We start from the raw sequence: 25234 nt of genomic DNA, 5'->3' as shown, positions 1-25234 counted from the left end.
CTCTGATTTTCTAGAACCATTCTTGGCACACTCCTTTTCCTCTCCTATATGGACCGGTCTGCTAGATCTTCTCTCCTTGGGTCTCTCCTATGGTTGCTTCCACGTATATCCATGCTAAGTCACTTTTCCCGTTAGTCACATTGTCATCGAGTGCCTTCACCTGCTTCAGCTTCGTGGCTGTGACTTCTCAATGCCTTGGGAATTTGGCTTCTCCTCCAGTTTGGTGGCAGCTCTAGTGAGGACTGCGTGGCCCCATGTTGAGGGTGGACATAATGGCCGTGTGTTTCCAGTTGAAGGGAAAGAGGACGCCCCGGAGATGTTATGGTGGGGGTGGAGGAGCACACACAGAAGTTCCTGGGCGGGGCGGGGCTTGAGTAAACTTTGCCCAGGAACCTCTCGGCCGGTTGTGGAGGCCCCTGCGTGGGACGGAGCTCTGTGGTTCAGGTCAGCAGCTGTCAGACATGCCTGAGGATAGAGGTGGTTTGTGGACTTTGGAATTCTGTAAAAAGGACATGGGGGCTTGGGGGTGTTGTTGGAAATGATGTAAATGATGTCAGTGTGTTCCTGTTCTTGGGTTGGATTCCCTCCCAGGAGGTCATGTCCTGGTGCATACCCTTGGACCAGCTCCATCCTTGGGTGGCCCCAGCGCTAGTGCAGGGTGCAGCCTCCCACAGGCCCAGCAGGTCTTGGCTTTTTGCAGTGCCCCCGTAGAGAGACACCTTCCGTGAGGCCTCCGTTCTTACTCTGGCATCTCAGAAGGGTTGAGTGGGAACATAAGGAAATCCATGTGAGGCCCAGATGTGAAGGGACCGTTGGGGCCTCCTCCCTGACCCCTATGGATTCCAGACATCGTTGCCAGTAAGGCTGAGGTGGCCTCTTCCCAGGATATGTGTAGCAGGTGGCGGCATCTCCTGCATGACATCTGGCTGAAGAATCTTTACTGGGATTCTGAAGTTGGCAAGTGAACCATCTACTCACTGAGCACAGCTCTTCCTGAGAAAACAGAGTTGCTATCCTTCTTCCCTAGGGAGCAAATCCATATGGAATTTGAAAAATGTTGGCGTGAACCGCCTACCTGGGTCCCCAGGGAGATGTTGGGCCAGAAGCGTTCCTGTTCTTCCTGATTTCTTCCTTCTCCCTGTTTGCCCTGTGCACCTGCCTCCCCTTGGTCGTTCATTGTAGGGTGTCTTGGGCACAGTTCTGCCGGTGTTTTGCATGCTTGTAGGAACCACTCCGATGTTGCTTGCTCATTTTATTTTTTCATATATATAAAAGGCCCAGGAGGCAGGAATGCAAAACATACTTTTATGTATCATTAATGATGTAAGTCCTAAAACCCAGCTAAACATTATTTACTGTTCCCAAACATTGAGGTCTCTGCTCCCGTGCTCTGCATTTTAAAGGAGAATGGCTGGGTAGGGATCAAAATACTGAGCCGGTGCTGTGAGCACGTGGGCCAAGCCCAAGTGTGGGTGGTGCTTGGGTCGCACTGGGTCTGCAGTTGGGAGAGACAGGAATTGCATTTTAAATCTTATTGGTAGCCATTTCCTTATTGCTGTTGCATTTTCTGAGCGTCGTTTATCCATGCTTCTCTCTGAAACCCCGAGCTTTCTTGGACCTGGCCCTCATGCTCCAGGGTCCTCGGCCGTTACGGCCACATTTCCTGTCTGGGTCACTTTGCCTAATGTCTGTTTTCCCAGCCTTCCTCAGCCCACGGTGCCACAGTCCAGGGCTGGGCCGTCTGACTTGAGGGAACTAGGAGTAGGTGAAAGAATCTGCGGTTCACCGTCTTTGTTGTGTGACGTTTTTCATATAGCAAATCACCGAATTATAGCTGGAGAATCAAGAAGCACCAAATAAGAGTGTCTGTGTTCGTGTCATGTGCACACTGTAGGATGTGTGTCTGTTTGGGTTCTCATGTATTGTGAATGCTTGTGAATTGTTTATGTGAATTTATATTTATGTGTGAGGGTACTTCAAGGTGTTCATGGAGAGAGGAATTAAAAGATAAGCTTATTTGGGTGCAGAAAAGTTTGAAATCCTTGTATAATTTTTCATAGTATGCATTTTTTCATGAAATTTCAATAATTGTGCATGGATTGCAAGAGTTTTTCTCCCGAAGTAAACTTACCTTTTAATTCCATTTTCTAGGACATTTTTCTTTTCAGATTTATTTGTTTATTTATTTGAAAGGTTGAGAGAGGGAGGGAGAGAAGGAGAGAGAATCAGCCTTCCATCTTCGGGTTCACTCCCCACGTGCCCACCAGAGCTGGGCTGGCCCAGGCTGAAGCCGGGAGCTCTGATGGGTCTCTCTTGTGGGTGGCAGCAACCTACGTACGTGGATGCTCATCTGCTTCCCAGGGGCGTTTGCGGGAAGCTGGATGGACAGCGTAGGCAGGGCTTGACCCCGGGCATGTTGCCAGGGGCTGCTGGCATCCCAGATGGCAGCGTAAGTAACCACTGCACCCACTGCCTGCCCCTGCGTGATCTGTCCAAAGTGTCTACGTGCAGCAGAGATGCATGACGTGCCAGTGTTTTTGTGTCGATTACTGACAAGGCGACAGACACGAGGCCCCTGTGGTCAAGACTCCAGCCCTCTCCCCGGGCCGGGCTCCCGTGCGGCGGGGCAGGCAGCTGTCACCGCGGCGGTAGGCGTCACTGACTGGCCCTGTGTCCCCGGCAGACTGCAGGGAGATCCTGCTCCCCATGATGACCGATCAGCTCAAGCGCCACCTGGAGAGACAGGAAGACCTGGAGGCCTGCTGCCAGCTGCTGAGCGACATCCTGGAGGTGCTGTACCGTGAGGACGTGGTGAGTGCCCGCCTGGCCGCGCGGGCCGTGTCCTGCCTGCGAGGGAGCACTGGGCTGCTCTGCACGAGGGAGCACTGGGCCGCTCGGCACGAGGGAGGACTGGGCTGCTCTCACTAGGGAGCACTGGGCTGCTCTGCACTAGAGAGGACCGGCCTGCTCGGCACAAGGGAGGACCGGCCTGCTCGGCACAAGGGAGCACTGGGCTGCTCTCACTAGGGAGGTCCGGCCTACTCTGCACTAGGGAGGACTGGGCTGCTCTCACTAGGGAGCACTGGCCTGCTCTGCACTAGGGAGCACTGGGCTGCTCTGCACGAGGGAGCACTGGGCTGCTCTGACTTGGAGAGGACCAGCCTGCTCTCACTAGGGAGCACTGGGCTGCTCTCACTAGGGAGGTCCGGCCTACTCTGCACTAGGGAGGACTGGGCTGCTCTCACTAGGGAGCACTGGCCTGCTCTGCACTAGGGAGCACTGGGCTGCTCTGCACGAGGGAGCACTGGGCTGCTCTGACTTGGAGAGGACCAGCCTGCTCTCACTAGGGAGCACTGGGCTGCTCTCACTCGGGAGCACTAGCCTGCTCTGCATGAGGGAGCACTGGGCTGCTCTCACTCGGGAGCACTAGCCTGCTCTCATGAGGGAGCACTGGGCTGCTCTGCACGAGGAAGCACTGGCCTGCTCTGCACGAGGGAGCACTGGGCTGCTCTCACTCGGGAGCACTAGCCTGCTCTGCACGAGGGAGCACTGGGCTGCTCTCACTCGGGAGCACTAGCCTGCTCTGCACGAGGGAGCACTGGGCTGCTCTCACTAGAGCACTGGCCTTCATTTGAAGGTTCACTGGTTCTTTCCCTCTGTGCAATTGCACTCTTAGATTATTTTTATTTAAGAACATAGCATAATGTTTATTATTCTGCATTGAAATTAGGTTACTTCCTGTATCTTCTCAATGCACAAGGCATCCCAAGACCTAGGTTTTAATCCTTAAATTCAGAGAAAAAGGCATTGATGCTAAAGGTTGGCCAATTACCTGCATTCTTTCTTTTAATTCTTATTTTTATTTAAGTAATACATGCACAGCCCCCCCCCCCAAAGCCCAGCGTGTTGCTAAGGTTACAGTGAGAGGGGCAGCTCTCGGCTCCTCCCCCGCAGGCTAACACGGTAACACTGTCTGTCCCTGCCTAGCGTGGCCTCTGCACCCTGGGCTGTATTTCCTTTAGCTTTTATAAATGCATGCTTATTCCAGTGACTAATTTTTTTAGACAGAAGCTGATAGAGGCACAAGTGGAAAAATCTCACCCTCTGCCTCCCATCCCCAGCGTGACACATTTGTTTCCACGTGCACACACGTGAGGGCGTTGCCTTTCCAGGTGCGTGTGGAAAGAGGGGAGTGATAGAGACAGGAGATGTCTAAGACGTCTAAGACGCTCGGTAGAGCCGGGGACAGAGTGCCCAGGTGACTTCAGGCCTGAGTGCAGGCAGCGGAAGACGCGAGCCTGCACACAGAAGGCGCGTCTGGAACACAGCGCCCCAGTGTGCAGGCTGAGAACAGGATGCAGTCAGAGCCGGACCAGTCCAGATGCTGACCCCCAGCAAGGGGAAGGTTAGCCGTGACTGACAGGATTGCAAAACCCTGCACAACTTCCCCCAGCCCAAAGACGTAACCCCTCGGAAGCCTCCCTGTGTGGATCCCCGCCCAGGAAGACCTCCCGCGGGGGGAGCTTGCCTGCGCTTCAGTGGAACTTGGAGTTTCTTTCTCTCTTTGCTCCGAAAACTTCCCTTCCTGCTCACGTCTCCTTGTCTGTGCTCCTCATCCGTCTCCGTCTGAGCGGGTGGAACCACCGCCTGCCTCATCAACACCAGGGCTCCTGGCGGGGAGGCCAGGATCGCAAGTCCGCGGGTGGGGCTCGTCCTTAGCGGCCTCCTGCGTGACCTGGCCACCTGCCTGCTCAGCTCACACACCTGGCCGCCTGCCGCCTCCAGCGCCGGCTGGTGCGCTCAGAGCCTGCTGGGTGCTCTTGACGGAAGAGCTCTGCTGATGGAGGCCCAAAGACCAGGCTCCAGCGGTCCCCTTCCAGGCCTGGTCTTTTCTTACTGGAACAAAGGTCTGGGGTAACACAGTTTTATGTCAAATCAGAGGGAGGAGGCGGGGGGACCCCACGGGAAAGAACGGAACCGGAAGGCGCTTTTCATCAGGTGCACGGCTCCGTGAGGAAGAGTCAGCGGTCCCTTTGCACAGTAAATAAGAGTGGTTTTCCACCAGTGGAGAGCTGCAGCAGTCTGAATTGTGTATAATTTGCTAACCTGACATTTAAGCTCTCCTGTGTGACGGTTGGAATCCTTGGTGTTTGACAGGCAGAGCAGTGTGGGGTTGAGATCTGCCTGCCGCCTTTTTTACAGATGGCCTGGTGTCTTTGAGAAGTAATTAGCTAATCAGGGATCATAAACATTATATTGTTAAAACATATTTGCCTTATTTTTAAGGTTTGCTTAAATTAAGTTACTATGATTACACAACGAATTATCATTAATGGACTATAATTAATAAAGTGACTTGAGTTTTCTTTGAGAAGGCTTTGCCTTTGACAAGGGCCATTTTTCATCTCGTTAAGGGCTGTAATTGATTTACTCTTTGCAGGGTAAATGGATCTGGTGGCAAGGGCCGGGCTTGCATGCTAACGATGACACTGGTGTGTCTCCCCCAGGGGCCGACCCAGAGGCACGTGCAGATCATCATGGAGAAGCTGCTGCGGACGGTGAACCGGACGGTCATCTCCATGGGGCGGGATTCCGAGCTCATCGTAAGTGCCCTGGGACACACGCTTGTGTCTGAGCCGTGCCTGCCTGGCGTCCCTGCCTCAGGATGGTGCCCAGGATGGCCCCAGTTCCCATCTGGTCCTTTTCCAGATGAGCTTATTTTGTTACAACAGGGGGAGCAGGGGAGACACAGCCTGGCGTGTAAGATGCACTCATTGTCCTGGGCTCCAGAAGCCGGCAACAAAGTTGTAGGGTGAGCAAGCCGAGAGCTCAGAGGTAGAACCGCTTGGCGCAAGTTTGGCATCCCTTGGAGCAGAAGACCAGGCCTGTATTTTCCAACTAAGTCTTCGTTCTTCTGGTAGTTTCTTTCTTTTATTTACATTTACGCTACCATTAATAAAATTTTACGAAGGACCTTAAAAAGTAATTGAGGTGTTCCAACTTAGCTATTTTATTGCCTGCTTTAATGTATCGTAGGTGTTCCTCTTATATGAATAGTTAGGCCCGGAGAAGTATTAGGTTTTTAAGAACACGTAGGTAACATTGGCGGCAGCCTTGCAAGGGGCAGGCCGTGGAGCCTTTTCTCGTGAGAGTCCTGCTTTCTCTGAGTTCCTTCAGTCTTACGTTTGGGTTTGTAGCCAACAGATCCCCACGTAGGTCCTGTTGAATGGGCTGACTCCAGGGCCACTCCTGAGGCTGAGGCTTGCTGGTGTCCCCTGGTGGTCCTGCATGGGCACACTTAGCCCCTTGGCGTGTGGAAGTGGGAGGGGACTGCAGAGGGGGTGGCGTGTGGCTTGAAGACAAACCTGGTACATGAGAAGCTGCTGAAATGCCTCTCGAGATGGGATGGAGGTGAGCCACTGGGGGTGATGTGGGGGTCCCCAGGGCATGGGTCAGGCAGGAGGTACCTCTGGGATATGGAGACACAGGCAGGCCCGCCTGTGGTAGGGGAACGTGGTCCTGTGTGTAGTGAGGCGGCCACGATCCTGTCTGTGGTTAGATGGACACTTTCTCATCTGTGCTGAGGGAGACTGTCCTGTCTGTGGTTAGATGGACACTTTCGCATCTGTGCTGAGACTGTCCTGTCTGTGTTAGATGGACACTTTCTCATCTGTGTTGAGGGAGACTGTCCTGTCTGTGGTTAAGGGATACGATTTCATCTGTGACTGGGAGTACAAGGTCCCATGCGTGGCTAGGGGACAAGGTCCCATCCGTGGCTAGGGCGACACTCTGATCTATGGTTAAGAAGCACGGTCCTGACTCCGGTTAGGGAGCGTGATGCTGTCTGTGGTTGGGGGTTTCGGTCTCGTCTGTGGTGAGATCATGGTCCCACCCGTGTTCACGCGGTTACAGTTCTGCCTGTGGTTAGGGGACACAGCCCTGCTGCTCACAGGGTCTGCACTGCGGTTGTGGGACTTGGTCTTGCCGGTCATTACTGCCTTCAGTCTGGGTGCTTTGTCACCTGGTTCATGGCCCCTGGCCGACAGTTCCCCTACGGAGAGGGGGAAGGGTGGAAGGCCATAGGAGTTTGGATGGATCCCAAGGAATGTGGAGACTGCAAGAGGTGCGTGCAGCTTGGAGCAAAGGTAGAATGGAGCGTGTGGGGGTGGAGTCTCCTCCTAGGCCAGGAAGGGGTTGGGGACCCCTCTGCCTCAGGGCAGGGCCAGTGTGGGCCAGGTGTCGGCCACTCTGCACTGAGTGCTCTGTGCTGGGCACACGGTGTGGCCATGGGGAGACTCTCTGGTCCTTAGCATCTTCCAGCACAGGAGCCGCAGAAAAACCCCACAGGTGCCAGGAAGCAGCCAGGACCCCACAGCGGGGGCCGCAGTGCGTGTCCTGGCTGTGGTGCCAGGGCTTGCTCTCGGTGGCCTCTGTTAAGTCCAAAACCCAGGATACCCGGTGCTGTGGTCCATTCCAGGGAGTGTCCTAGGTCTCTGTTTCGGTTATGTAGGTGTGGGGGGGCGCCTGAGGCAGGGGGAGGGGGAAGCACCTTCCCATTTTCTGCCGTCTCCTGTGTTCTGCAGAGAGGGCCAGAGCAGAGACGGCGCCCTGTTCCTGAAGGGGTTGGGATGATGCCTCTCCTTGTCCAGAGGAACCTCTGGGAGCAGGTGGCCAGGACTGGGACTGGGGCTTGGTGGCGTGCAGGTGGCTTTGCTGGAAGGAACCTGTGCATGTTCAGAGAAGAGGGGTGTGACCGTGAGGGCCCGGCCTTCGGCTCACCGTCCATAGCCGAGGTCCTGCTAATGGTAGCTGGGCTCTAAGATGGGGTTCGGGGATGGAGGAGGCACAGTGGATTGTGTCATCTGGGCCCATCCCCCACAACCTTGACCTTCTCAGATGGAAGTCTCTAGAAGCAGGAACGGAACTGATGTCTCATGCTGACACCTCCCAATTGTAACACATTCAATGTCTATAAAAAGAGTCCACAAATTCCTTTGAATTTCTTTTGTAAAATCAAGCTGTCATGGAAGAATTCTCCAAAAGAAGTATTCTGAATAAGCTATAATTATTTAATGAGCGATGACAGCATCAAGATGTTTTCAAGAAGGGTGTTTGCCATTTAAAACTTGAGGATCTTTCAGTCGTCAGCCCTGTGTGAGTCCCCTCTCGGCTGGCGCCCTGCCTGGGGGGCTCGGCCTGGCCTCCCTGTTGGCATCTGGCACAGATTTGTGCAGTAACTTCTCATGTCTCAGTTCCTGCCCTGTGAAGTTAGCGTAGAGGAAGATCAGGGCAAAGACCATTCCTGACAGGGGCTGGTGCTGTGGCCCAGTGGGTTGAGGTGCTGCCTACAGCGCCAGCATCCCATACCAGAGGGCCAGGTCCTACAACGCCAGCATCCCACACCAGAGGGCCAGGTCCTACAACGCCAGCATCCCACACCAGAGGGCCAGGTCCTACAACGCCAGCATCCCACACCAGAGGGCCAGGTCCTACAACGCCAGCATCCCATACCAGAGGGCCAGGTCCTACAACGCCACCATCCCACACCAGAGGGCCAGGTCCAGTCCCAGCTGTTCTGCTTTGGATCCAGCTCCCTGACAAAGTACCTGGGAAAGCAGTGGAAGACGGCCCAAGTACTTGGCCCCCTGCTACCCATATGGGGGGACCCAGTTGGAGTTCCAGGCTCCTGGCTTTAGGCCTGGCCCAAGCTGGGCCATTGCAAGCATTTGGGGAGTGAACCAGCAGATGTACTCATGCCTGTGTGTGTGTGCATGTGTGCGTGTGTGCATGTGTGTGTGTGTGTGTGTGTATCTTTGTCTCTGTTGCTCTGGTTTTCAAATAAATAAATAAATCTCAAAAGATCCCTGAACAGGTGATCGAAAACTTTAATCCACAGGCCTTCTAGAGTAGCAAGTGCAGGAAGAAGTTTGTAGATCTGTTCTGGGTCAGCTGTGCCATTCCATTGTCTCCTGGGACTCCACCCTCTGTGTGTTACTCAGTTTCTATAAATGTAGTGGAAATTGTTTGAATTAGCTTAAAGTTTTAAGTATGCAGTGGAAATGGATTGTAATAGATGCCCTCCATTTAATGTTTTATTCTGTTGTAAGCAATAATACTAGAAATGTGACCTGCCCCCATTGGAACTCGAGATTGTGTGGGAATGTTGCTATGGCCTGACTCCTCCCCTGCCAGTATATGGATGGACCAGAGCCCTGAGGAGCTCGGCCCTAACATTAAGCTGTGATATACAGTACAAGGCTTTTTTCCTTCATCTGTATCATTTGTTTGAGTGCATTGTATAGGACTGTGTGTCAGGCATAGGATAAAATGCTGTGGTCCTAAGTTGTATATGTTACCGTTAACAGTAGAACACTGTGTGGCCGTTGTGGAACCATCAAGCACGTGGGTGCCAAAAACGGGCAGTGAACAGGCAGCGTTGCAGGCACCTTGCACGGGGTTCAAGGTCATCCTATCTCTACTCCTGTGCAGTCTGATTTTGTAGAATAAGCAAGTGGAAAACCTACTTCCGCATTGTCAGATCTCAGATTCGGTTTTTTGCTCCCTTTTCAGAAAGATTTCTGGATGCCAGTCACTGGGCAGCCTCGGTCAGCCCGTGCACGGTTCTGGGCAGGTGGCCAGGCCTGGGGTCGGTGCTCTGTGTGATGTGCAGGTGGCCCGAGCAGCCACTAGGCCGGTGACCGGGGCCTGCACACGGGTGCCTGACCGTCCTGGAATGAACACTTGCTGGGATTGGAGCCGACGAAGTGATCAGTATGCAGGAGGGCGCCTTCCCCCACCGTGTTAGCTGCCATTGCTTCTTGCAGCTGATCAGATTCACATTCTGTTAATGGGCCCTTTAAAACGGTGATCGAGTTAGAAGGACTGTTACAGGTTTTCCTCTGGCCTGGATCCACACCAAAGACAGGGAATTACTGTTTCACTCAAACGAATATGCGGGCTTCTTCCAAGGGAAGCTTCCTTTGGAAATTCACAGAGTCGCAGCGGACTCATTCCCGTGCCGACAGAGCATCCTGACATGCTGCAGTCGCAATGGGCGTGACTGGGTTTCTGCTCTGAGCATCAGCCCCCGAGCACGGATAGGATGGCGGGTCTCTCCCCAATGGCAGTGTTATTCGTGGGGAGTTTGCTGTAGTGAAAACCCAGTTACTTCCTCGAGCCTCGTGTGCTTCTGCATTCAAAACACAGAGTGTGAGGTTTGGTTTCCCAGTTAAAAGCACCTTTTCACCAAGACTCATAACCAGGTGTTTTCACCATGGTGTCCCGTCTCCATGAATGAGATTTATTCTGAGAAGTGTATCCTAACAGAGCTTAAGTATGAGTGTGCTTTTAGAAACTGCTATTTTAAAATCTTCATTGTAGCAGCAACAAAAAAAAGTTGTGATTCCAATGGACCTGGGTATGACTTTTATATTTAAAAATATCCTTAAATGTGTCTCTACTGTTTGCCAATAAATCTACTAACAAAATGTACGGTTTAAGGAAATCATCCTGACTCCCCTGTGTGTGCAACCGGTGCTGGCTCCCTAGGGCGTTTCCTGGTCGGTGATGGTAATGACGGTTTTCCCTGCCTGGACGTCTTCCTGTGGCCCTGCTGTGTGCTCCAAGGCTGGTCTCTAACATGGGTTGAGTCCCGGGAATAAAAGTCATGTCGTTGCCTGAGTAATCTTTGCTCTGCAATTCCTGCACGTTGATACCACGCTGCAAAGATACCTTAATTACCGAGCTACTGAAACGGTAATAGGCTGCTTGCCCCTGACCTTGTCATCTGGCAAAATGTGTGCCACGTAGGACAGCACGATCAGCGCCTGCTGATTCCCCAGTCAGTGCAGTTTCTGGTCTCTGCATCCTGCAGCTGTTTACCTCTGCTCCGTGAGTCGATGACACACGAGGCCCTTGCTGTCTGTGTGAGTGACAGGGCTTTGCAGGTGACGGCATGGGGCGTGGCCAGTGGGGTCTTGGGGAGATGCCGTGCCGGTGAACCTGGTCCGGTCAGCAATCAGGCAAATTTCACTTTCTGATAAAAAAAAAAAAAATCCTTGCAGTCAAGGATTTGGTCCAGCAGTCTGGGTTGTGTCACTGAGCCTCGCTGTCACGAATGAACACAGATGGACACGCTGACCACAGATGGAAACGTCTGTGGCCCCTTCCTTGTTCTCGTTCTCTTCTGTGAAAGGCAGAACCCTTTTCCTTGGTGCTGTGTCTTCTTGGGCTGGGGAACAGCTGTGTATCTCGTTGTGATGAGCCCCGGTGGCCCACCAAGGAACCAGTGCTGTGTGGCATCGTCTGGTTGTGGTTTGGAGACTGGAGTCTGGCAGTCTGAGCTGGGCTCCGACTGTGATGCCACTGTACCTTGTGTGCTGCCACAGCCCAGTCTCCAAACACGAGACAACTCAGCAGGCTCCGAGGGGGCCTGGGAAATGTAGGCCACTGTTCCACCCTTGCCTGACGTGGGGAGGTTCTCCCACCTGGATTCCCTGTCCAGATTTGCCTCACTGCAGTTGCTGGGTGGGGTCTGAGGTCCGAGAGCAGGTGCAGAGCCCCTGGGCCTCCAGCCCCTTGGAGATGAGCTGCACACTGGCAGGGTGACTGCAGGCTACTGAGAGGGCAGGATGGCCTTCCGTGTTCCTGGGTGTTGGTGGACCAGGGCCTGTGAGCAGCACAGCAGGAAGCTTGATCATGTGGCTGGACAGCTCCCTCCACCCGTCCCTGCCCTCTGTACCCATCCCTTATATCCTCCCCATACTGTCCCCTGAAGCGTGTGAGAGGGTAGCAGGAGTCTCTTAGCCAAGCCTGCAGAGCCCAGGGAAGGGGACGGTGACCTCTCCACCAACAGGGTGAGCAGCAGAGGCCACCACTGGCTCGCCTGTGCTCGCGGAGGCAGTATTGTTGGGCTGGTGTTCGTGGGAGTGGGAGGTGCACCTGCCTCCCACCCAGGAGGAGGAGGAGAAGAAAGGCAGGGGAAGGCAGCCCATCCCCTGGGGCTGGGAATGATACGGAGAGCAGCTGCTTCATCGGCTGCTGGATGGTTGCAGGGCAACACTGGGCAGGTTGGACATCTCCCACGAGGTCCCTCACCTCACCCTGCAGGGAGCCTGTGTGGTGCCCTGTGACCTTACAGGGTTATCCTGGCTTCCTGGCAGCTAAGGACCAGGCCGGTGTCCGGCTCCCCAGGCCACCCAGAGGGCAGTGCCCAGGCTGAGCAGTGGCCTCCTCTTCTGACGACCTGGTGACCGTTCTTCCGGCATGATGATTTTCTTCCATGATTTTTACTTTCCCAAGTTACAGAGGCCATGAAATCAGTAGCCGCACAAAATATTATCTTTTATGTTTTATTTAAAAATTATTAAAGAACTTAATGACAGGTATAATAATTTAATCTCTATACGTAATGCCGTGTGCACATCTACATACGCGGGAACATTGTACGTTGTATCTTGGTTTTATATCAAAGTTTGACTTCAATCTTTCCAGGAGAAGGATCACCATCTATTAGTGACACGTTGCAATGAAACTATGACATGATTTTGAAAGTATTTCTTTTCTATTTTGAAGAGACTTTTATTTTTAAGGAGGGGTTAGTGTATCTCCAGGGATTCCTTTTTTAACTCTGAACGTGGTAATCTTGTTTTAGTTGAGACCGTGTGAAACAATAATGTGATTTTGTGTGCTGAGATGTCCTCTTGTTTAGACAGATTTGTAGAAGTAATTAGAAAGCTGCGAATACCCTCATTTTAATTCACTGACATAGTTGGGGTTCTTAAAACATAAGGAGGCATAACTTGTTGCAAACATTTTTACAACATTAGTTAAAAACAGTATAAAAAACATGAGACACATTTTTAGATTTTTTTAGTCTACATGAAACAATTGCACTTTCTCCTGTTCAGGATACACTGTCATCTTTCTTCTGGCACTAAATGTTTCTCAACTCTGCTTCCTGGTACTTGGGGGTTTGAATCTTTCTACTGTGTCTTCAAAAGGCGTGTGTGTGTGTGTGTGTGCGCGAGTGGGTGTGTGTGCGTGTTAGACTGTGTATGTGTGCGACTGTGTATTGAGTGTGTGTGAGAGACTGTGTGGGTGGGTGTATGTGAGAGACTGTGTGTGTGTATCTGTAGTATTGTTTGAGAAATCCCCAAGGAATGTTTGCTCACTTTTTTCAAGTCCTGATCTCATTACTGATCACTAGGCCTTGTAGAGCCAACACACTTAGAACTAAAATAGATTTGCTGTTGGCAGGAGGAAAACGCGTGGCAAGAAGTAGCTCCATTCTGAACAAAGCAGGTCAAGATCCTTTTCACCAAGACCCTTGGTGTTTGGCATCTAATCTGTGAGGTGTGCAAGTCTGCACTCGATTACACATGAAACTGCAGGACAGAAACTCGAAGACTAGGTTTTCTATATGTTCACAGACTCTTCAAAATTTAAGTTGTACAAAAAAAGGCAAAATAAGATCCCTACATCCTATTGTGAAAAGCAAAAAATTGATAGACAAAGTCATTACTAGACTAGGGGGTTTTGATTTCTATAAAAAGATACTTGCAAAGGTGCAAAGGAATGCGTGAAAAAATAAAGAACTAAGACTTCCATTGCGATGTGTATGTAATCAGGAGAGAACTCCAAGTGGTACTGTTGATTTAGAAAATACCTAAAAACATCTGAGTCACAGCTTTCCTCTAAGTATGTCCCTTAGTACAACTTACTAATAGGTTAAATGTGGGTGACAGTAAGTTTGTCCATTGGTTAGCAGCTAAACGAGACTCGCTGTTTCTCTTTGAGATGGCCAGGTCTTGCACAGATGTCACGAGGCAGAACACATTGTGTAGGACGTCTGGCTTTGCTCACGGGACGAACAGTGTCTCCAGTGACTGAGCTACAACAACACTTTTTCCGCTGCGGTCCAGACGCCTGGGATTTATCCATTGTGTGTGTCTCCAAATTCCTGCCAGAATTTATCAGTTGGCCTTCGGGTACCAAAAGATTAAAAATGAGATCTAAGAAAGCTTAGTGTCCCATAGCTCTGACCCTGTCAACTTGCAGTGATAAAAGGCATATCCCGACTTCGGGGGACTCCTGGCTGCTGGCCGTTTGGAAAATGAGCGGTGAACGAACACGTCAGAGGTCTGGAGATGAAGAGGGTGCTGAGTCGGAGGTGTCGTGTGACACGGAGATGTGGTCACTTGGCTTAGCGCTACAGCACATGAAGGCAAATATACACGTAGTCACATTTGAGAGAGTATTCATGGTCTCCGACCATTTGAAAAAATTGTGCTTTCTCCAGAATTTGATGTGCTGAAAATTGCACTCGCCCCCTGCTTATTTGCAAAATGAAACATAAAAATGAGGTCCTTTGCAAACATAAGGCTTGCGATTTTCTTCTCATTATTTAAAAAAAAATAAATAAAGGCTTGAAAATAACTATGAGTTTTAGCTGTGTACAGAGTGACAACCTGCCCTGGCCCAGGCTGCTGACATAATTCTTGCAGGTCTCGGAGGAGGGGAACCGGAGTTTGACAGCGTCTTGGACGGTGTAGGTTCTGTTTCCGGTTTTGCTCCCCTCCCCAGTGAGCTGTGACGAACAGCCGGCAAGGTGGGGCCCTGCACACCGTGCTGCTGTTGGTGATCTCTTGGTACAAAGGCCTTTTTTGGTACGCAGGGCGAGAAGCGGGGGGCGCCCGCGTCGGCACCCCGGTGTCCTCCGTCCGATCCGTCTCGGAAAAAGGATTGACTTCACTCGAGTGGGTTCAGAGTCGGCCGTGGGACTCCGCTCACCACGCGTCCTAAAGGAACCAGAGTTTCCATCTTCCGTGCTTTTTGGATTCGGTTTTGGATTTTTGCTTGGGAGTGGAGGAGGCGGTCTCCTGAGAGTAAGGCGAAGGTGCGACCTGAGTTTCCTCAATGGGATGGAGTTTCCTCAGCACTGGCTGCAGTTTGTCTTCTTGCTGCTTAAAGTCGAGCTCCACACTAGAACGACAAAGGGGCAGGGTTTAGAGCCGGGCTCCCCACACACAGAACCCTCTGCCCAAGGCGCCATTCCATACTCTGCCAAGGGCACGTTCGTCCGTAGTGTGCTTACCGTGTCACGGCCGCCGAGTAGGAAGCCATCGGCTGTACTGTACTTGTGTGTCACTGTGAAATATTTCAAATAGTCTCATTTGCCCTGGAAAATCGGTTATTTGCTTCCATGGGCGAATCTTTGAAAGTTGTGTTAATGTATGCAGTTGGTGTTGGAGGCTCACATGTCTCCTTCGATGAGAAAACAGTGAAATCTGAACCGTTTTGCTGCTTGTCCATCAGCTGCCCATGAATGGTATGTTGTCACGACCACGAACTGAGAGCTGGAATGGGCAAAGGTCCTAGTGCACGCGCACCAGGTACCCACCAGCCCAGGTCCCGGGCGCCTTGTCCCAAGGTCACAGCACCTGTTAGCCCACCTGAAACCATCGGGGAGGGAAATGACCTCGGCTTCCATTTTCCTCGCAAAACCTTACCTGTCTGAAAAGCTCGCAAGAGCCACAGTGCCTGGCGCTGGGGAAACTCCTGTGTTTATTGGGTCAACACCGTTGAATGTGACTCAGTTGCTATCAGTTTTTAGGAAGAAACACAGATAGCCTTCAGTCAGAGCAGCACAAAATTGCAGTGTGCAGACGCAGAGCTCCCAGGTAGGGCATTTGCCAGTGGCGACAATCTCTGTGTCAGAGGCGTGGCATTAAAGAGGACCTCCTACACGTATGTTATTTCTTGGGAAATCGCCACGAAGAATGGCGCCAACCTGCCTTGAGTCCCCCCTTCTCTCTGTGGCTTTGAACAGCGCCCTCTCCCAGGACCCTGGGGCGTTTGCAACAGGAACCCGTGATCCTGTGTTGGCTCTCAGTGAAGATGCGCAACCCTGCCGCCTGCCTGCTCAGCGGCGCCGTCCCCAGCACCGCGGGCCAGGCTGCTGCACCTGCCAGCCTCGGGGAACTCTCTCGGCCTTGCTTCTGCGTCGGGTCTAGAGGTTCAAATAAATGTCAGCGGATCTCAGTAAAGGCTCAGCAGTGATGCTAATGCATGAGCTCGTCACATTTTATAACAGTGGAACCGCAAACCATTTATAAACATGAAATCCTATTGATTTAGGGAACCATTAATCCTCACCAAATTTTGACATTTTAGAAAGACAGAACAGCAAAGCTGTCTTATCTTGAGTTCTAAAAGCAAGTTCAAGACCCGCCTAATGGACCGATTTATGTCTCAAATCCTCCATTCCATTCTTCTTATTGTCACAGACAATAATATTACTCTAGAAATTAGGGGAAAAAATATCAGACAAGTTTATGGCTAGCTACCCCCTCTCCCAAGGCAGGAGCGATTCTTTCTCCTTCCTTAAAGGCCTGTTTGAATCATGGAGCTCGAGTCCTCCAGTGCAGATGAGATCAGCAGACCCAGTCCCTCGTCAGGGACAGAAAGCGCAGTTCTAAGGATGTGGTGCATTTAGGGCACTTGAGCCTTGGCTGTGTGGTGTGGAACTGCCGGAAAAATGTGCTGCTGCTCTGATGCTGGGGGTAGCAGTGGGGTGCCCTGCCCCCCTCAGAGTCGGCTGTGCAGTTCAAGGGGGGACAGTACTATTGCCCTTTTGTTTTGCAGAACTGGAGGGTTCCCTGCCCCCACCCCCAACCAAGGCAGGAAAGAACTCGAAACCATGTGAGGCAGTTCCAGTGCCATTGTCCCTCTTTGTCCTTATTTTCTGTAGCTCGCTAGTTCTGTCCTGGGAGCAAGCGCTAAGTACTAAAGACGCCTGTTGGGGGATTCTTCATCTTGGACATCTAACAAGGGGACGGGGAGCTGCTCTGCTGGGCCTGTGCGCGTGGTGTGTCAGGGACCAAAAGGGGCTGGTGCCGCCGCCCCCACTCTCCGTTTCACGACTGGCTCCCTGGTCCCAGCCGGGTTTAGTTATGACTGCAGGAAGGTGGTGCATTTCCTAGGCTACCACTTCAATTCTGGGTACCTGTAATTATTGAATTCCCATTAAACAGCTACATTGGGAATCCTGTTATTAACCAATTTATCACACCGCGGAACCATGTAATCACAGAGTAATCTAATCTGAGACCTTGTTAACAAAATGACTCGACTTTATCTGTCGGGGTGACTCCTCCTCCTGTTCCCCCAGACGCTGTGACCCAGAGCAGGCTTCCCAGTGGAAGGCGTGTGGGAGCCAGTGCCTGTCCCTGGGGCCACTGAGGCGGCCGAGAGCTGCGCCCCCTCCAGCCCCCATCTGCCTCCTGGAACTTGTAGTGGACCTGCTTGTGGGTGATGGGTGTGCTGCCGGCCACACTGTGAGGACAGAGGGATGGCGTGCACCTGCTAAAGACTGCTGTCTCCTGGGGGCTTTTCTTCCTGGGGAGGGGGCGCTCAAGGTCACTGGGTGAGGTGAAGCAGGCAGCTGGCTGCTGAGGATGGTGTCAGAGGTTAGAGGCCTGACCGGCCAAGTCTGGCTGACCTTGAGGTTGTAACAGCCGAGTGGGCAGAGGAAAGCCACGCCCACTCCCCAGGTGAGGAAAGGGGTTGGACCTTCTGGGGGGCATTGTGACTTCTGTTCCACAAACCAGCAGCGCGTTTTCTGGGACATCTACAGGGGCCCTGACAGTGACAGCTAGCTGGGTGACAGGTGCTGGTTGCCATCGATGGTGGCTAGACTTCTTCCTTCCTCCGGCTGTTACTTGTCCCCGGCCTGGAAGGTCCATCCCTGATCCCGCGGTCCACAGGGACACAGCTGCTCCTCTGTGTGTGGCCATCTTCCTAAAGAGCGCCCCTGGCAACCCTCTCGTTCCCATCTCTGCACCAACCCTGAAGAGTTATTGTTGCCGTGGGACTTTGCCTCCATCTTTGTGCACATGGGTGCCGTGGCCGGTGCCCGGAGCAAGGCCTGCCTCTTGGCAGCTGCCTCAGAAGTTTTCCAGAAGGAATGCATGGGATCAGAGCCTTCCAGGGCAAGTCTTGCCTCTGCATTGGCGCCTGCACTGCTCTGCTTAGGTCAGATATGTAGGCTTGTTCCTCCCCGGATGGACCCCTGTGGACACAGCGACCTGGGCTGCCCCTGGAGGCAGCTCTGTCGCTGCAGCCGCTGCAAGTGGTGCATCAGAAGTGAACTGAAGATCCTGAAATGTGTCCAGAGGAACACATGGAGCCTCGGCTCCTGCGTCCGGTTCTCCACTTCCGATTATTTGCCACAGGTCTGCTGCGAGAGCTGGCCGGGTTGGTGGAGTGGGCAGGGGTGTGGGGCGCTGGGTGTGGCCTTGTCTTTCCTCTTCACTTCTCCCGTGGGCCAGAGGAGGGTCTGGGCCTGCGCTGAGGCCCAGCCTGTCGTTGCTCCAGCGACGCAGGTTCTGAGCGCATGGCTGCCTCGTGGTGTTGGCACTGGCACTGAAGCCAGCATGCACTCAGGCGGGCGGGAAGTGCAGGCTCCTGACCTCCTGGTCTCACTGCCCAGAAGCCCGGGAGGCGGACGCTGCTGGCTGTGTTTGCGCTGCGTGGGCTGGGGGTTGTGCACACCATGCTGGATGCTTTCTTGCAGAGGCCAAGCAGCCTGGGAAAGTCCTGTCTCCCGTGTTCAGAGGGGAAATGTGGGTTGGAGCCCAGCCGGCCTTGCTTGTGCAAGGTGCGCTCTCCTCATCACGGTGTCAGACGTGGGCTGCGGGCTGTGCTGCGTGAGATGGAAAGAGGCCTGGCCGCTGCGGATGTGCACAAGATGGACAGCCCAGGGCTCTTCCTGTTTGCCTGTGTAGCGCTCTTTCTCCACCCGTGTCCCCATTTTCCCGCCACACACGTGCTGTCTTGGCAGGCCCAGAGCACTGAGGCTGTCTGCACTGACACAGTGTCCCATGTGCTGGCCTTTCAAAACGCTTGTGGAAAATGCAATAAAATGATGTTTGTTTCGGTACAAAGCAGTTGGAAGTTACTGAAGACCCCTCCTAACTGTGCGACTCCTTCTGATGCACGATTCAAACCATCCAGGGTAGATCCAGTTCCTTTGTTCAGTTTTCCTTTCTCTCTGTCTCTCACTAAGTTGTAAGCATGGGGGCTGATTTACAAGATCATTATTCTGGAAATCTCGGGCCGCTCTCACTTCGTTTTCTCCTGGAGACATGCTAGCATGTGCGGTCAACACATCCCCTGACCACTTCACGTGGCTGCACAGCAGTGGCCTCTTCGGTCTCCACTTCTACCTTTTTCTGAAGCTCCCAGGAATACTTAGGCTCTGCTGGTTTCCTCAGCAGGCTGTCTCCCACTCGTCCTGTGGATGTGAGAGGAACGCGTTGAGTGCAGTCGCTCCAGTTGCTGGGTGCGGTCGTTGGGAGGTAAAGCAGGGGGTTCTGCTGGGTGGTGTAGCGCGGTAGGGTCATCTGCAGCCTGGGCCCCTGCATCCCACACTGGAGAGCTTGACATCGCGTTTCATCTGTTTCCCATCCAGCTTCTTGCTGACGTGCACTCTGGGAGGCAGAGGGTGATGGCTTGAGGCCCTGCCACCCACGTGGGAGACTTGGGTGAAGTTCCTGGCTCCTGGCTTTGGCCTGGCTCAGGCCCAGCTGTTGTGGGCATTTGGGGAGTGAACCCATGGATTGGATGGAAGATCTCCCTTTGTCTCTTCCTCTCTCTGTGTGTCACTTTGTATTTCAAGTAAACAGAAAAATCTTTATAAAAACCAGTAGGTGGCCGGCGCCGCGGCTCACTAGGCTAATCCTCCGCCTGCAGCACCGGCACCCCAGGTTCTAGTCCCGGTCGGGGTGCTGGATTCTGTCCCTGTCGCCCCTTTTCCAGGCCAGCTCTCTGCTGTGGCTCGGGAGGGCAGTGGAGGATGGCCCAGGTGCTTGGGCCCTGCACCCGCATAGGAGACCAGGATAAGCAACTGGCTCCTGGCTTTGGATCAGTGCGGTGCACCGGCCGCAGTGCACCGGCTGTGGCAGCCATTGGAGGGTGAACCAACGGCAAAAGGAAGACTTTTCTCTCTGTCTCTCTCTCTCTCACTGTCTACTCTGCCTGTCAAGGAAAAAAAAAAAAAAAAACAAACCAGCAGGTGAGTTTGGCTCCTGAGCACCCCTGGAGTCTGTGTCGTGTGCAACCCCAGCAGTGCCACGTGGATCCTAGGTCGCCGAGGATAATTCTCTTTGAAGTAGATCAAGGGTTCCCCTGTTGGCTGTGGCTGTTCTGACTCATGCTCTGCCACTGAGGATAAATCAACCCGCCCTGGGGGTGGCTCCTTCCCACTGGGCAGCAGGTGGGAGGGAACGTGGGGGCCTGAACTCCCTCGGCTCCTTCCCACTGGGCAGCAGGTGGGAGGGGACGTGGGGGCCTGAACTCCCTGGGCTCCTTCCCACTGGGCAGCAGGTGGGAGGGAACGTGGGGGCCTGAACTCCCTGGGCTCCTTCCCACTGGGCAGCAGGTGGGAGGGAACGTGGGGGCCTGAACTCCCTGGGCTCCTTCCCACTGGGCAGCAGGTGGGAGGGAACGTGGGGGCCTGAACTCCCTGGGCTCCTTCCCACTGGGCAGCAGGTGGGAGGGAACGTGGGGGCCTGAACTCCCTCGGCTCCTTCCCACTGGGAAGCAGGTGGGAGGGAACGTGGGGGCCTGAACTCCCTCTGCTCCTTCCCACTGGGCAGCAGGTGGGAGGAAATGTGGTGCGGGCCCTGGTGGCCCAGCGTGTCACGGTGTGGGATGGCTCTTCCCAGGTTGCTTTGGCTATGGCAAATGATGTCCCCACGGTGCAGCACTGAAATGTCAGGAGAATTTGGCCACTGTCTGGCTGGCTTTGCTTTAGCACTGAGAGCAACCCCAGGGTCACCCAGGGGAAGCTGAAAGTTAGGGTTCAGATTCTAGACCTCGTGCTGTCCTTTGCATACTGGGCACATTGAGGCAAGCCCCTTCGTCCCGGGCCTCCATCAGACACGTGGATGCACCAGGACCCGCGTAGGCACCGCTCTTCTGAGCACAGCTCCTGTGGCGTCTGAGCCTGCAGCTTGCTCCTCTGTCTTCCCAAGCATGACTGGGGGCCCCTCCTCCTCCTGCTGGTCCAGCAGCAGATGAGGGGCCAGCTCTCCTGTCCCTCCTGTCTGCAGTGCAGGCTCCTGTGTCCTGCGCCTTCAGGTGCACTCAGTGTCCTCGTGGCCCTTGGTCAGCTGAGTCTTGGTCCTCTTCTTCTACTTGCCAGTTGCTGGGTCACCTTCAGGAAACTGGCATGGCCATTGTCTTATTTCAGCATGTCCTGTCCATGCAACTCCAGGTGACCCGGCACCACTTGTTCAGGGGGCTTCTAGAATCTCCAGGTCAGCCCACCCTACGCTTGGCACGGTTCTCTGTATTTTTACGACAGAAGGTCTCACGTTGATGGCAGCTGTGTTTTCTCAGGGCTGTGAACTTGGGGAGGGAGGGTACTGTGTTCAGTTCTTTTGTCTGTGGTACAGTCAGCATAGTGCTGGGCTCAGGGCATGCTCAGTTTGTCCACTGGATTGAAATAAAGTGTTGAACCATTTAGTGTTTCCTCTATGGAATCATAATGTGCGTATAATTGCCAATACCCAAGCAGCATAGATTACAGGCCCATTTTGTATCCATGGGTCCCGTTCCAGTCTTTCAAAATATTAGTAACCTGTAATCATTAGCTTTTTAACACTTGAAACGGAAATGATTCACCATAATTTTATGTGCTTCCCTCACCACTATTTCACACAGTAGCTGCACAATCACAATCCATGTTTATAACGTGTAAAATATCAGCAATAGATGACTGATCAGTAACACTAACCCTCGGACTGTCCCCCTTTTCCTGGTATGCCGCGGTGAGACGTTTCTGACTGTGGCTGGAATTAGAAGCCCTGGACGGTAACTGAGCTATAGGTGGGACCAGGGCTTGTCCACAGCCGTGGTCGTCCGCGCTCTTTCAGAACGGCTCGTGGGTCTTTCCCGGCCGCTGGAGCGCTTCCTTCGCTACAGCTGTGTCCTCCATGTTCGTCTAGCCCACAGCTCTCTTTCTGGGGTACCCAGGCCCCGACTGCATGCCTCAGTCCAAGGGCAGGTCAGATACACGGGGATCAGGGAGCCTCACTTTGGCTTCCTGTAAAATCGCGCCACAGAGCGCCTGGAGCAGGTTCCACGTGCCCACAGTGATCCCTCCAGGAGGAAAGGGACCTGGTGGCCAGCCAGGCTGTCACGTGAGCACCAAGCGTGTCGCAGGCCGCCCTGCTGCAAGCCTCGGCCATGGCGCTCTGCAGCGAGGCGGCGTTGCAACGGGCAAGCACAGCCTGGCTGTGCCTGGCGCACCTTGGCCTCAGCACAGAACGGTTTCCTGTCTTGGAGCAGAATGTACGGTGGGACCAGAGGGACACAGAAAACTCAGGCCTGCGCTTCTGTCCACAGCTGAGTGGTGAGTCCCTCCGTGCCACGGTGGACTACAGGTCAGCCGGCCCGAGTTGGGTTGGCCACAGCCCTGCCTGTCCCCTCGCCTGCCTGCCTGCCTTTCTCATCTTGAGGATGGACACTCTTCTGTCCAGGGAGGCCGGTGACTCCCCAGGGTTTTGGTACTGGAGCTCAGGGTGCAAACTGCCCAAGCGTGCTGAGCGGTCAGCCTGGAGCTCCGCTTCCCAGAAGCCCTGACACTTCCCCCTGCCCTCCCCGGGACAGCCCACTCTGCTGCTCTGGGCGATGATAGTTCTCATCCCTCACAGCAGACCCCCGGCTGCCCGTGTATGCCCAGTGCTGTCCCCAGTGGCCGTCTGCACCCAGCTCCCCGAGTGCCTCCAGGAGGGCGTCTCTGAGAGACAGAGGGGTCCTTCCAGCATGACTGAGTACAGGGAAGGTCCTGCCGGCTGCACCCCACAACCTTTGTGGTCTCTCGTCACCAGGGGAATCCCCTATGGGCTTTCAAGGGACCAATACCTGTCTTGTGGCAAGGACTGAATTCTGTACGTAGCCCCCAAAACAGTCTCCATATTCATCGAAAGATGAATTGCTTGTATTTTCCCACGAAACCGGCGGTACTTTGACCTTGCACTTTGACCTTCGGCAAGGCCCCCGGTGAGGCGTGTGGGTGTCATGAGCCTTCCTGAGCTGAGTGCACCTTGACTGACTGTTCTAGAAACAACGTGCTAAGATGAGTAACCAGACCCCAGTCTCACAGCATCTATCCAAGAGAACAAAGGTGTTACTGAACGCCTACAACCTATGCCTTACACGTTGGGGGACATGAAACAATATATTGTTTAGAATCTGAATAGAATAGAAACAAATTTGGATTATTAGCTTTGGGAATTTTCAAGGAGAATTTTGAAGTCTCTCAAAATTATTCGTTCATGCTGAGTTTCAATTTACTTTATTAAAAAATAGAGCTCCTTACGCTGGAATAACCGTGTGAAGTATTGTCCGGGGTTTCCCCTCTGTCAGCTCCGTCCCACTCTGGCCCCCCGAGTACTCGCGGAGAGCAGAGCGCTCCATCTGAGACAGAAGGCTAGTTTCCTCCGCATAGGTCGTGCTGCTCAGCAGCGTGGTCTGCACGTGTGGTACTGACAGAAGCAGACTTAGAAGGGGCCTTCCACGAAGGATCATCGCCTAACGACAAAGGCTGGAAAGCCGCACTCCGCCTGAGCTCTGTTTCCCCGTGCAGATGCAGTTAGCTCTCTTAGCAGTGAGCCTTCATGGGGCTTTTGGCTCTGTCCCCCACCTGGACTGCCCTACCCAGCTCCCTTTTAGCCGTACACTTGGAATCCCTGAGTTCTCCTTGCATGCTTTTATCTGGAAGTCTTTGCCACCTGTTGTTATTTCCTGCTCTCACTGGTGATGCACTGCATTGCCGTGGGTGCTTACAGCACGTGCAGCTCCTGACTTCTGTGCCCAGTCATTCTGGGAAAAGAACTTGCAAAACTGAGGAGCTTCCTAGGGGAGACGCAGCCAGAGATTGCCAGGTGCCGGAACCTGCCCCAGCACTGCCAAGACGGTGCCCCTATGCCATGGGCATCCCATCTGCATTCTTCTGGTGCCTTGGCTCTTTCTCCTCCTCCCTCCTGGTCGTCCCCAGCTCTGCAGCTCCAGAGAGCACCTCAGTCCCTCCCTGATGACTGCGTCTGCTGATCAAGCATCGTGGCTTCCGTGACGCCGCTCAGCTGCCTCGCCTCTGGGGTGCGCACCTTCGGTTCAGAGGCACCCTGTCCTCATGGCTTTGTCCCCCCACTGCAGGGTCTTGTGACAAAGGGTGCAGGGGTCTTCAGTCCGAGTCAGCCTCCTCCCTGCCTCCCAGGGCCGGGTGCAGAACCTGCCTCCTAGGAGTGCCTTGGAAAGTGCTTGTTCAGCCAATGCACGGAAGACTAAACGGAAAAGGGCTTGGCATGTGGTGAGACCATTGTTAGAAACCCCACCTACACTTGGCCATCCTGGGCCAGATCAAATGGCACGAGCCTGACAAAGACAAGGCCACGTTCCATGAGTCCCCCCTGCCCCCTGACAGGCAGACCCTTGCCACGCTGCCCCTGGGGGTCCCAAGCCCCTCTGTTCCACTGCCTGATCACCGTGTTACTGGAGGCCAGATGTGCAGAGGCCTTGGCACAACAGGTGAGAAACGGGCGGGCACAGCGCCCTCCTGGCAGAGCCGGTCATTCTGGCCTTGTGAATAATGGTAGGGATTCTAGCACTTGCAACATCTCAGGTTCTGAGAGTGGAACTCTAATTAATCTGTGTTATTATTATCTGTTATATCTTGCCTCCAACCCCAGAAGCCTTTGAATTGGAGTTGGCTCCTGCTCTTTTCATAAAAATGTACCAATTAGAATTCTGGCCCTTCTGTGGCCATCTTGCATCACTGATTAACCCTTTCTGGAAAGCAGGGCGCCTGTGCTGTGTTCCATTGTTCTTTCCCAAATGCGATCTGAGCAGCAGGTGAATCATCTGTGGGTGACTCATCAGATGCGTCTGACAAAGGGGCCACGAGGATAGACTGGAGACAAAGCTTTCACCTGCTTAGGAGCACAGATTCTATTAGTAATTTATGCCGAAAACGGTCCCTGCAGTAATTACAGCGTGTTTGACAGGGAATATGGATGGAAAGCCAGAAGAGTTTTATTAAAGAAAGCTGGACCCTGATTCTCGCTTAATCTTTTTCCTGCTGAGATGGTCTTTAATGAGACTATCGCAGTTGGCCCCGAACACAGTCGTGGGGACGGCATCTTGGGGGAAAAGATGTGATTCTGTCAAC

The 25234-nt window shown here is 53.4% G+C and overlaps 2 protein-coding genes across 4 annotated transcripts in view; one reads left to right on the top strand and one right to left on the bottom strand.

Annotated features, from left to right (window-relative positions):
• Positions 1-25234, top strand: part of DOCK1 (dedicator of cytokinesis 1) — a 494355-nt gene that overhangs the window by 195260 nt on the left and 273861 nt on the right. For both annotated transcript variants that reach the window (XM_051833503.2, XM_008274844.4), the window contains exons 26-27: positions 2684-2811; positions 5508-5603. In XM_051833503.2, the coding sequence (XP_051689463.2) occupies positions 2684-2811; positions 5508-5603 (224 nt within the window). The remainder of the gene's footprint in view (positions 1-2683; positions 2812-5507; positions 5604-25234) is intronic.
• INSYN2A (inhibitory synaptic factor 2A) overlaps positions 12337-25234 on the bottom strand; it is a 58206-nt gene continuing 45308 nt past the window's right edge. For both annotated transcript variants that reach the window (XM_051833509.2, XM_070057072.1), the window contains one exon: positions 12337-14982. In XM_051833509.2, the coding sequence (XP_051689469.2) occupies positions 14799-14982 (184 nt within the window). In that variant the 3' untranslated portion in view covers positions 12337-14798. The remainder of the gene's footprint in view (positions 14983-25234) is intronic.

Source organism: Oryctolagus cuniculus, chromosome 15 (assembly GCF_964237555.1).
Source record: "Oryctolagus cuniculus chromosome 15, mOryCun1.1, whole genome shotgun sequence".
Lineage (NCBI taxonomy): Eukaryota > Metazoa > Chordata > Mammalia > Lagomorpha > Leporidae > Oryctolagus > Oryctolagus cuniculus.
Note: the sequence above shows the minus strand (reverse complement) of the source record. Positions and strands in the feature narration are given on the sequence as shown.